General features: G+C 38.1%; 1 protein-coding gene across 1 annotated transcript in view; it reads right to left on the bottom strand.

Moving 5' to 3' along the window:
• Positions 1-13,071, bottom strand: part of CFAP43 (cilia and flagella associated protein 43) — a 105,864-nt gene that overhangs the window by 72,157 nt on the left and 20,636 nt on the right. Inside the window, exons 7-9 of the mRNA XM_056120838.1 lie at positions 12,696-12,777; positions 10,228-10,359; positions 7,201-7,314 (exon numbers count right to left, since the gene is read on the bottom strand). Coding sequence (XP_055976813.1) covers positions 7,201-7,314; positions 10,228-10,359; positions 12,696-12,777 — 328 coding nt within the window. The remainder of the gene's footprint in view (positions 1-7,200; positions 7,315-10,227; positions 10,360-12,695; positions 12,778-13,071) is intronic.

Raw genomic sequence — 13,071 nt, forward strand, 5'->3', positions numbered from 1 at the left:
TTATTTTACTCATGTGGATTATAATCACAACTTAGATATCAATACTTTTGATTTGAATAAACATTTTTAAATGTAGGAGTAATGCTTTTTATTCAGCTATTGATTATGCTGATTGAATTGGGCATGAACTCCACATTACTTTTTTAATTTTTTAAAAAATTCTGTAATTGAATTATCTGTGAGATAGACCATTACAAAACTGTTCATAATTGGGTTTCAGTCATACAATGCTCCAGCACCCATCCCTCCACCAGCGTACATTTCCCACCACCAATATCCCCCATTTCCCTGCCACCATCCCCCAACACCCCTACCCCTAGCCTCTGTCTATGGGAGGAAATTTCCTTCTCTCTCTCTCTCTCTCTCTCTCTCTCTCTCTCTCTCTCTCTCTCTCTCTCTCTCCTCTATCTCTCTTTTTTCCTTTTGGACATTATGGTTTGCAATCCAGGTGCCAAGATGTCATGGTGTTTGTTCAGGGCATGCAGTATTTTTATCGGGACTATAAGGCTGGAGTAGCTTTTCAGTTGGGTGGCTGCTTTGAGGTGTGGATGTGACTGCTGAGGCTTCTGGAAGAACAGGGAGGTGGGGGGAGGTAGCCCATCCTGACCCTCAAGAAAGCCTGGAGATTTCAGTCACAAAACCTGCATACCCAAGTTTTCAGCAGATTATGTCTTGGTGAGGTCGGTCCTGAGATGGTGGAGCTGGGCTGGGGATATGGCGGTGATTTTGGATTGTAGAAACTAGCGGCTGCCAGGGACTCTGATTGGGTGGGCACAGGCTAACCTGGCCCCCTCCAATTTACCCCGGACTGTTCAGCCATGTGCAGGTCTGAGCTTAACTTCGACTTTTGATCTCTTTCGGGATTTATTTATGGATCTCTGAAATAAGGCCAGTAAATGAGCTTGTATAGCTGAGCTGGTTTGTGGGAATGTTTTCCACATACCCATAACTTTTGGCCATTTAATTTTTGGTAAACTTGGCCCCAAGTTTCTGGGGTCTGGCTAAAGGCACAGCAGCAATTTCGGGGTATCAGGAAGCCTGAAGGCACCATCAGGCTGCTGGTGCACTCACTCTGCAGGTACAGATTGACCTGCTGGTGGCATCATACCCCCTTAAACATTATTTTTAATACAGTTTAATAACACATAATAAAAAAATTAGTATTAGAAAGCTAAAAGTTTCTCAGGGTAACATACTGGAGATAAAAGTGACTTGGAAATTCAATGGGATTACTGTCTAGTGACAGAGGCCAGGAATATGAAATTACACACTGCCATATTTTTAATTTCTTGACGTTTTAAAGATGTTTTAGGATGATAGAAAAATTGAGTTTTACATGCTCTACTCTTACACACACACATACACATTCACAATGTCTCCTATTATTTTTCCCTCCCCTCCCCTTCCCTTTGTTCTACTACCTGCCTTGTGGTGTTGGCAGGAGTAATATTTTCAGTATCCATGGTCTTGGTGCTTGAATATGGTTATGCCTCTGATCAAATTCGAAACCTCATACATGCAAAACAGGTGCTCCACCACTGAGTTCATTCTGGACCCAGTTTGCCCAAACAAGTAGATGACATCTACTTGTTTGGTACATTTGCTGCATACTGATAAGCCACTATTGCTGCAGATAGTGATAGTTTAACAACTTCTTTTCCAATTTGGATGCCTTTGATTTATCTTGCCTGGTTGCTATTGCAAGGACTTCCAAAACTGTATTAAAAAGTAGTGGAGAAATGAAATCCTTGTCTTGTGCCTTATCTGAGAGGGAAGGCTGCAGTTTTTCATCAATGAGCATGATGTTCATTGTTGGTTTATTATAAATGACCTTTACTATCTTGAGGTACCTTTCTTCTATCCCTATTGTGTTGAAGGTTTTATAGGGAGAATGTGCTTGTTTTGAGGCCACACCAGCCGTTCTCAGGGCTTACTCCTGGCTGACTCAGGAGATCGTATGGGATGCTAACAATTGAACCTGGGTCAGCTGCATGCAAGGCTACCCATTGTATTATCTCTCTGACCCTTATTTTTTTTCTTAATCATGTAAGGTAAACCTTGTCAAAAGCTTTCTCTCTGCATCTATTGATATGATCATATTATTTTTATCTTGCCTATTGATGTGGTGCATTAAATCAATTTATTTGTATACATTGAGCTATCCTTGCATTCCTGGAATGATTAGCCATGGTATAATAATCCCTTTGCAAAAGGGACCCTCCTTCACTGATGGTGGGAATGCCGACTTGTTCAGCCCTTTTGGAAAACAGTATGAACAATTCTCAAAAAATTAGAAATTGAGCTCCCATTTGACCCAGCAATACCACTCCTGGGAATATATCCCGGAGATGCAAAAAAGTATAGTCGAAATGACATCTGCACTTGTATGTTCATTGCTGCACTGTTCACAATAGCCAAAATCTGGAAAAAACCTGAGTGTCTGAGAACAGATGACTGGTTAAAGAAACTTTGGTACATCTACACAATGGAGTACTATGTAGCTGTTAGAAAAGATGAAGTCATGAAATTTACATACAAGTGGTACTACGTGGAAAGTATCAGGCTAAGAGAAATGAGTAGGAAAGAGAGGGATAGACATAGAAAGATTGCATTCATCTGGGGGATATAAAGTAACAAAATAGGAGATTAATACCCAAGAACAGCCGAGATCAGTACCAGGAGGATTACTCCATAGCTTAGAAGCCAGCCGGGCATTCTAGGGGAAAGGGCAGCTTAGATAGAGAAGGGAGCACCAAATAAAGGGTGTTTGGAGGATCCTCCCAGGAGGGGAGATGCATGTTGAAAGTACACTATAGACCAAACATGAATGCCAGTCAATGCCTCTTTTGCAGACCACAACACCCAAAAGGAGAGAGAGAGAACAAATGGGAATGCCCTGCCACAGAGGCAGGGTAGGATAAGGGGGATGGGTGTGGGAGGGATACTGGGATCCATGGTGGTGGAAAATGGGCACTGGTGGAGGGATGGGTATTTGATCATTGTATAATCGAAACACAAGCACAAAAAATTGTAAATCTACAACTGTACCTCATGGTGTTTCACTGATAAAAATTAAAAAAAAAAAAAGAAAGAAACTTTCGTACATCTACACAATGGAATACTATGCAGCACTTAGAAAGGATGCAGTCATGAAATTTGCAAACAAGTGATTCTACATGGAAAGTATCATGCTAATTAAAATGAGTCAGAAAGAGAGGGACAGACATAGAAAGACTCTACTCATCTGGGGAATATAAAGTAACAGAATGGGAGACAAACACCCAAAAATAGTTAAGTACCAGGAGGTCTGCTCCACGGCTTGGAAGCCGGCAGCACATGCTGGGGGAAAACACAGCTCAGATAGAGAAGGGAACACCAAGTAAAGGATTTTTTGGAGGACTCACTTGGGATGGGAGACATGTGCTGAAAGTAGACTATAGACTGAACACGATGGCCACTCAATACCTCTATTGCAAACTACAACACCCTGAAGGAGAGAGAGAGAGCAAAAGGGAATGCCCCACCACAGAGTGGGGTGGGGGATGGGGTTGGGGTGGGAGGGCTACTGGGATCATGGGTGGTGGAGAATGGGCACTGGTGGAGGGATGAGTACTTGATCACTGGATAACTGAAAACCAAACACGAAAGTTTGTAAGTCTACAACTGTACCTCAGGATGTTTCACTTATAAATAAAAATAAATAAATAAAACCTTTGCTATAATGTCGGACTTGATTCACTAAAATTTATTGAGGATCATTGCATCAATGTTTGTAAGGAGATACTAGTCTGTAATCTTCTGCTTTAGTAATATCTGTCTTGCTTTTGGCATTATAGTAATGTTGGCCTTATAAAAGCTATTAAGAAGGATTCCTGTCTCTTAAATATTTTGGAAGTGATTAAGGAGTATGGGTAGTAAGTCTTCTTTGTAGGTTTGGTAGAACTCACTAATTTGAACCAGGGATTTTGTTCTTGGGGAAAATTTTCATTACTATTTCAATTTCTTTAGTTGTGATTAACCTGTTCAGGTTTTCCACTGCCTCCCAACTCAGTCTTGGTAGGATATATGATTATAGGAATTCATCCATATCTTTTACGTTCTTCAAGTTAAAGACATAAAGTGACTCCTAGAAACCTCTTATAATATTTTGCTTCTGAGTTGTCATTTTTCTTCATTTACCTTTGACCCCTGAGCAATAGCACAGCAGGTAGGGCGTTTGCCTTGCACGCAGCCAACAAGGCCGACCCGAGCTCGATTTCTCCGCCCCTCTCGGAGAGCCCGGCAAGCTACCGAGAGTATCTTGCCCACATGGCAGAGCCTGGCAAGCTATCCATGATGTATTCGATATGCCAAACACAGTAACAACAAAGTCTCCAATGGAGACGTTACTGGGCCCGTTCGAGCAAATCGATGAACGACGGGAGGACGGTGACAAAGTGACAGTGACCTTCGACCCAGTTTTTCTTTTTTCCCCCTTCATGAGCCTAGAGAAGTTTTTGGCAATATTGTCTATTTTTTTTTAAAAAAGCTTCTGATTTTATTAACCCTTTGTATTGTTTTCTGATTGATATGTCATCAATTTCTGTTCCAGTTTATATTATTTTCTTTCCTACTTTCTTTGGGTTTTATTTGTTATATATATTCTAGTTTCTCAAGCTGTGAGGTTATTTCATTGATTTGAGTTCTTTTCTTCCCTTTCTTCGTGTAAACCTGCCTTGCTGTGCACTCAGCCCCACAGTGTTCCATGGTTTCTGACAGCTTGCACTTCATTCGTACCTTCACTCTTGTTCATTTTGAAGGAACTTTTCATTTCTTCTTTGATTTCCCCTTTGACCCAGTAATTACTTAACAGTATATTGTTTAATAGCCAGTTGTTGGCATTTTACCCAACTTTTTTTATGATTAATTTCTCTCTTTAAATGTTTGATAGAATTCACCAAGAACCCATCTGGGCCTAGTGCTTTCTGTCTTAAAATGTGACTATTAATTACTGATTCTCTTTAACAGATAAAGTCTTTTTCAAATTACCTTTTTTGAATGAGTCTTGAAAGATTGTCTTTCAAGGAACTGGTTCATTTCTGAATATCACTAAATTTGTGGGAACAGAATGATCCAGAGTACTTCTTTATTCTCCTTTTAATGTCCATTATGAAATAAGATTATGTTGGTTTCATTTCTATTATTAGTAATTTGTGTTTACTGCCTCAAATTAACCTGGTTAGAAATTTATCAATTTTATCATCTTTTCAAAGAAACTTCTTGATTCTTATATTTTTGGTTTTCGTTTTTATTTTCTTTTTGCTCTGATTTTTATTATTTATTTTCACCTGTGAAATTTGAATTTAACTTTTTCTTCTTTCTACTTTAAGAATGGAAGCAAGGAACCTACTGATTTCATTGCTCTGGGGAATCACGTCTGGAACCACTGAACCAGGCAGTGTCAGACTGAGTCTGGCATTTCCCACCTGCGAGGCATTTGCTCTTTCACTAAAGCTATATCCTCAGGTACCCAGATCGTTGATTTCCATTTGTTTGTTTGGGGGCCACACCCAGCAATGCACAGCACTTATTCCTGCACACAGGAATTACTCATGGCAGTGATCAGGGGACAATATGGGATGCAGGGAATGAACCCTGGCAGGCCTTATGCAGGGCAAGCACCCTACATGCTGTACCATCTCTCTGGCCCCAGATCATTGACTTTAAAGTCCCTTCTTTTCCAATGTGTGCTAGCATTCAATGCCATATATTTCTCTTAAAACACTACTCACCCACAAAATCCCACACGTATTGAAAAATTGAATTTTCTACTTGCTTTAAGTGTTGCCTAGTATTGCAGTTAATGTAAAGAGCTAAAATTTCCTCTGGGAGTCCTTAATTTTACTTCCTTTCTTGTTACAAGATTTCCCTTGAGATTACCTGTATAAAGACTCGGATGTGCAGTTTCCCTCTGCTATAATCCCCTGGTCCAGCAGAAATTCCTATTTCTGGGCATCTGCTATAGGAGATGGCGTTCCTCAGTGACAGTTTGTCCGTGTCTAACATTTTGTAGAAAGTATTTTGCCCTACAATCTCAATTCTCTGGTGAGTCTAAGATTTTTGATTTTAAGAGTGTGCAGGATTTTTTTCCTGTTATGAGGCTTCTTACCTGACATACTAGAAATCCATGGTTCATATTGTTATCTTTTAAAAATAACTTTTATTCTTTTATAGGATCAAGACTGAACTCAGTTCAAAGTAACTGCAATGGGATACTATTTAAGTGCTATTTCTTGAATACTATGGAAGAAGAAAGAAGGATCGAGCCTCTAAATCCTAAACAAAATTTTTGTATGTGTTTTGTTATTAGCTGAAAAATCATTAATAATTAGTCATTCTTTGGAGATGTGTGAGCTAACCATGCAGTGCTCAGAGGCTATTACTGGATCTGTGTTAAGGAGTGACCCCTGGAAGTGCTTGGGAGGAACCATAAAAGGAGCTGGGTATTTGAACCAGGGCTGGCTTCATGAAAGATAAGTATGCTGTATCCCTTGTATTATCTCTCCAGTTCCCCAAACATATATAATTCTTATCAGTGAACATCTCAAAGAAAAAACCATGTAGTCAGATTTCAATATTCTAAGAAGCCCTAAATTTTATTTGTTCTATTGCCTATGTATTTTTTTTACTACAACCCCCAACCTTAATGTATTTGTTAATAATCTTTAAAGTGAAAGGGTTTTTTAAGCTTGACCAAAGTCAAACAATTAAATATCAGAAAAAGTGTCCTCTGGTGAATGTTTCAATATCAGACTTGAAAAGCCTAGATGGTGGATACCAAACAGGATGGTGTCTAAAATTTCAACTATTTTGGCCGTTTTCAAAGACTCACTTTCATAAAGTCACAACATGAAGACTCTACTAACTGGAGAGTAAGATTTGATAATGGAAGTGATAGACATTTCTATCATATTTGTCTCCTACTTACATTAGGTTGCAGAGAAACTTACAAAGTTTCATCTTTGAATCCTACTGTAGGACTAGAGTGATAGTACAGGGGTTAAGGTGTTTGCCTCGCATGCAGTCATCCAATTTGATGAAACTTGAGCACAGAGCCAGAAGTAAGCCCTGTATACTAACACGCGTGGCCCCAAACAAACAAAACAACAACAAAAAAGTAGACTTTAAAATCCTTCTGTGAAGCGATAGTCTATGCCTTACCAAGAATTCATGTCCAGGTATGATAAAGTCGACTGAGTGAAATTTATCTTCACAAGATTCTAGGATTTTATCAAGGACTGGCTCTTCAGTCAAAGTGCAAATATATACACATCCCTGAAAGAGAGAGAGACAGAGAGAGAAAGAAAGAGAGAGAGAGACAGAGAGAGACAGAGAGACAGAGAGACAGAGACAGAGACAGAAAGAGAAGAAAAATATAATTATGTAGGTAGTTACATATTCACTAAATCAAAGATAAATTCTGGAAGATCCTGGCCATAAAGAACTTAGAACCTAGATTTTAACTTGTCATTCATCATTTTTTAAAAATCGATGAAAAAAAATAGGACTTTCTGGTTTTCAACTCTAAGTATTTTTTAATTTACAAAACTGAACAAAATACTCTGTTCTGAATTTCAAAAATAATTGTCTATTCATGTAGAAAATCTAGAACATTGGGAAAGTTGTTCAGATTAACCAAATCCTATCATTTACTAAAGCATGGTGGGCACAAATGAAAACTTTTAATATCTCTGTGGAAACTGTGATGTGACTGACTGTCACTTTTTGACTTACCATTATTTTCAGATCCTAAATTTCCCATTTGGCAAAATCCTATCATCTCTACCAAGTAACTATGCTATGTGATATGATCACTGCTCTGGCAATCAGAGGTCTGCTTTCGACCAGTCATGAGTTCTTCAATTCATGAGTTGAATATAAATAGCTTTGCTCTTGTTTACTTAAAAGTTATAACTCCCTGGCACCTCCAAATTGGTAGATAATTGCTGGTTTTCATGTTTTATTTATTATTGTTCGGAATTGTTCTAAAATCTGGACAAAAGAGATCCAAGTCAAAAATTTCTTTTTTTCCCCTTATACTTATATTTTTAAAAAGGTACTTCTCAATAGGTATAAGTCCAGGTGATTGTTCTCTTATTTCACTACATGGGGGTCAGCAAACGTTGTCTGTAAATTAACAGATATGCTAAGCTTTGCAGAATATGTGAACTCTGTCACAACTACGTAACTATACATAGAAAATACATTTAAAATTGGTGTGACTGTGATTCAAATAAAACTTTATTTACAAAAACAAGCAGCAGACTGTTTCTGACCCATGAAGCCATAATTTGCTTGATGACCACTCTGGAAATTATCATTTGACCATTCTCTTTTTGGCATTACTGCACCAGAGAAGTTATTTGTTAGTCTAGTCTAAAGTCCCTTTAAACGACCTTTTATTTTGTGCCATCCCTTTGCTTTAAGATGTTCTTCTCTGTCTTTAATTTTCAACAAATTAATTTTGTTTAATCTAAAGTATAGATATCTTTTTATGCCCCCCTCCTTGAATTTGTTAGGCTTCTTAAATTGTTGATTCATGTAATCAGTTATGGAAAAAAATTCCAGCTAATGTTGCTTTAAATATTGCCTGTGCCCTACTCTCTTGCCTTTCTGAGGTTCAAATCAAACATACGTTAGATCTTTTCACTATTAACTTTTTTTTTTTTTTTTGCTTTTTGGGTCTCACCCAGCAATGCTCAGGGATTACTCCTGGCTCTACATTCAGGAATCACTCCTGGCGGTGCTCGTGGGACCATATGGGACTCTGAGAATCGAACCCGGGTCGGCCGCCTGCAAGGCAAACACCTTACCCGCTGTGCTATTGCTCCAGCCCCTCACCATTAACTTTCATGTCTCTTTCACACTTATATTTCCTATCCTTTGGTATCTCTGGACTATATTCTGGAAACATCTTCTGGTGCATTATCTAGCTCATTTATTCTTTAACTATGTCCATTCTTCTGTTAAACATATTTATTTAATTATTATTTAGTACATTTTTCTATAAATTTCTACTTGAATGTTATGGTTTTTTATTGTTTCCTACTCCCCATAGATAATTTGAGTTTGTCATTTATCAAGACATAGCACAGACTATCAGAAACTGAAATCTTTCCATGCTTAAAATTCCTCTAGGTAGAAAACTATTCACATTTATTTGCAAGACAGCTAAAATCTTTACCTAACAATATAAAGTACTGCTCACCTTGACCTTTGAGGATTATATCATTAATTAGAAGCTTTTCTAATGGTACAATTGAGGTGAACATTATTTTTTATCCTGAATTTATTTCTAATCTCAACCCCCACCTCCCACCCGCCTTCCACCCTTCCTTTCTTATAGAAACTGTATTTTCCTTCGACAAGTATCTTTATATGTCCAATAACAGCCTGTATCTGGGTATTTTAAGCCTTCCCAGAATCTAATGGTAAGCATGTGACTTTATGTTCAATCCACTCAGGGTTTAGAATCTCCTTGAACTGACCCACTAGTAAGAGAAGTGCTTCAAGTTAGTCTAATGAGCCTAGACCCCAGGGCTTATTTCCCAGAAGGCATTTTTCATCAGGTCACTAAAAGGACAGAGCCTGGGGAGTTTTCAGGAGTCTCTCCTGATACCAAACAGAGTGAGTGCATGAAAAGGGAGGCAGCAGATAGGAAAGACAGGCAATAAATGACAGAGAAAATTAAGTGGCCCCACTGTAGCTACCTGGCTTCATTGAACTTCCTGGTACATCAATTACAAGCACAAAACAAATAAAATTCCTTTGTTATTTAGCCTTTTAAATGGATTATTTATTTTCATATGAAGCCCCTAACAAGTTCTGGATAGTAGGGAATCAAGCAACACACTCTACTTTCATCTGTCACAATGTCTGAGGGAAAGGATACAGTTAATAGTAGAGTGTATACACCATAAATTCATTCCTCAGAAACTAATAGTAGGGACCAGAGAGACAGTACAGTGGGTAGGGAACTTGCTCTGGTATCCCATGTGGTCCCCTGGGCACTGCCAGCAGCAACTCCTAAAAAGAAACCCAGGAGTAACCCCTGAGAATTTCTCGGTGTGGCCCCAAAACAGAACAAAACAAAAAAGAAATTATATTAGTAACAATAACAATAAAATAACTGAAAAAATTATCTCAAGAAATCACTATATTTTTTTAAGGAATCACTATTTAGCATACCTTACTTGTCTGTAACAACAGCATTTTGTAATTAGGAGAAAATGTCATATATTGCAAAGATTCTTCAACCTCAAAAAAATCTTTGACAGTACAATTAAAATCTTTAATAGTACAAGAATATATTAAGCCATCCTAGAGACAAAAAATGAGATAAATGCAAAAAATCAGTCAAAGAATATTATAGTTTCCTTATCAGACAAGTTACAACTTATTGATCACTATCTATTGTTTGTTTTTAGAATTGTCATCTATGTTTGCATGGTCCAGAATGTGCTGTACTGTTACCTTTCTTAGGTAACTTTTTACCATGTTATTCAGCAAAGTTTCAATTTTATCTCTTTAGTAATATGTTTTTTGGAGTACCTAAATTTTTATTGAACTCTCCTCTCTGAGAACTTCTTTAGCATCTATCTTACTATAGCCTTCATTACACTGAAGGTGGACCAAAAGAGCGAGAGTTTATTGTGGCTTATTCAGAACAATCACCTCACTTCAAAGGACTCTAGTTAATGCCTGTTATTTAATGCGCATTTCTTAGATGACCCAAAGGTAGGGACTATGATGTTTGCTCCTTAGTTTTCTCCTTATCTATTCTCAAACATGGCTAAAATCAGCTCAAGATAGTTGGTGGTCAGATACAGATTTAAGTTGATTGAAACTATTCTCAAGGTGTGTTTTTTTTGTGGGGGGGGGAAGAGGGGCAGGTTGGGGTTTTATGTGATTTATTTTGGGTTTGCGGGGCTTGGGCCACGCCTGATGGTGCTCATGGCTTACTTCTGGCTCTATGCTCAGGCAAACACCCAAGCTGTTGTACTATATTTCCAGTCCCACTTTTTCTTTAAATTGTAAAGAAGGTTTGGACAAATTCACCCATCATTTACAGATCAGTCAGATCCTATTATAATTAATAGTATTTGCAGAATGGTTGAGGCACTTAGGACTTGAGGATTAAGGAGAGTATATTCAAGATACTTTAGCCACGCTCACCACCACCTTTCCTTCTTTGCTAGAGCAGGTAAATGCAAATTTCTTTAAATTACGATAGCACAGCGGAAAGGCATTTGCCTTGCATGCAGCCAACATGGCCGACCCGAGTTCGATTCCTCCGCCCCTCTCGGAGAGCCCGGCAAGCTACCGAGAGTATCTCGCCCGCACGGCAGAGCCTGGCAAGCTCCCCGTGACATACTCGATATGCCAAACACAGTAACAACAAAGTCTCACGATGGAGACGTTACTGGGCCCGCTCGAGCAAATCGATGAACAACCGTGACCATGAAATACTAAGCATAGCCACGCAGAGGACAAGAGTCATAAAAAGCACAAATGCAGATTAAATAGGGAAGGCAGTTTGTTTCAATATGGGACACTTGTAGGTTGCGTGAGTTAGTGTTCATAATGAGATAAGTTTATGAACTCCAGATTGCTTCTCATTGGTAGAACTACAACTCTTACCTTGAATACATGGCCTGGCATCCCTCAGAGTCCTGGAAATGTGATATGTGCATTAGAGACAAAGCAAATAGGGGTCTCTAGAGAGATGCCAGTGGACCTGGGTGTTGGTTGGTTCACTACAAACCTCAGCAACAATAGATGACATGAGCAAGGAAAAGTAATAAAAGAATGACCCCTTTTGCTGGTTGCTGAAACCATGTGCTCTGACAAATCTGAGCAAAAACTTTGGAATTTGACACTCCTCAGTTCAAGTCCTAGCCTCTCTCCTTATTGGCTGTAAATACTGAGAGACTTGGTTCCTTTATCTGCGCAATATCTGACTAGCACAATCCTTGGGAGAACCAATGAGAATGTAAAAACCAAGCACCAAGCTTGATGCCTCGCACAAGAAGATGAAGGTTATCAATATTAATTAGACTATAAACACTAAAACATAGAGGACATTGACTTAAATGAGCATGTACAAGGGGATAAGCTGAAGTCTGGACAAAAAGTCCATTTGTGACTGAACTCAAATATCAAGTGTACAATTAGGCATGTTATTGATTGACAGATACTGGATATTTGGTGTTAGCTTTGTTTTGTGAGCTTTATTATTGTTTTGGGGGGAGGTGGGGGCACACCCAGCAGTGTTCAGGACTGACTCCTGTATCTATGCTCAGGAATCACTCCGGGCAAAGCTTGGGAAAGCCAGGGATTGAATCCAGGTTGGCTACATGCAAGACAAGAGCCCTACCTACTATACTATCTCTGAAGACCCAGGGATACATGTAGGTTTATAAAATTCTATTTTTATTTACTTGTAAAAAATAAGTATATGAACATTCATTTTAGCATTCTTTTACATATTTTAAAATTCATGTTGAAAAATTTTGTCATATCATCCTACAAAAAACAACCTTAATTAATACATTTGCAGAATTTGACATTCCAAACTCAGACTCATGATTCTATATGGTAGCAAATTAAATTATGTATATATATATTTAGAATTTTTTGAATTAAAAATACATTACAAGTCCAGAAGCAAGCATTCCTCCCTTCTGATATACCATAGTCATTGGAGCCATCAGAGTTTTATCTAGATTTGGAAAAGAAAGTGAAGGTAAAACAGGTGCCATGGAATTAAAAATGCAGTACAAAGTAATTCATTTCATTTGTTTTTCTAGAAATATTCATTCCATTTCAAAAATCATCTTCATTTAAGAATATAGGTAGTAATGTATTCCGACTAATGAATAATAAAAACTTCTTATACAAATCACAGGAGTTTTTAAAAGTTCATCAGATCTACGTAACTAACATTGTGGAATTATATAACATATGCATTTTTAGTTTTTAGGAAAACATTCAGATTTTAACAGGTCAGATAAAACTAAAACTACATTATCA

The sequence above is a fragment of the Sorex fumeus genome, unplaced genomic scaffold, assembly GCF_029834395.1.
Source record: "Sorex fumeus unplaced genomic scaffold, SorFum_2.1 ptg000043l, whole genome shotgun sequence".
Lineage (NCBI taxonomy): Eukaryota > Metazoa > Chordata > Mammalia > Eulipotyphla > Soricidae > Sorex > Sorex fumeus.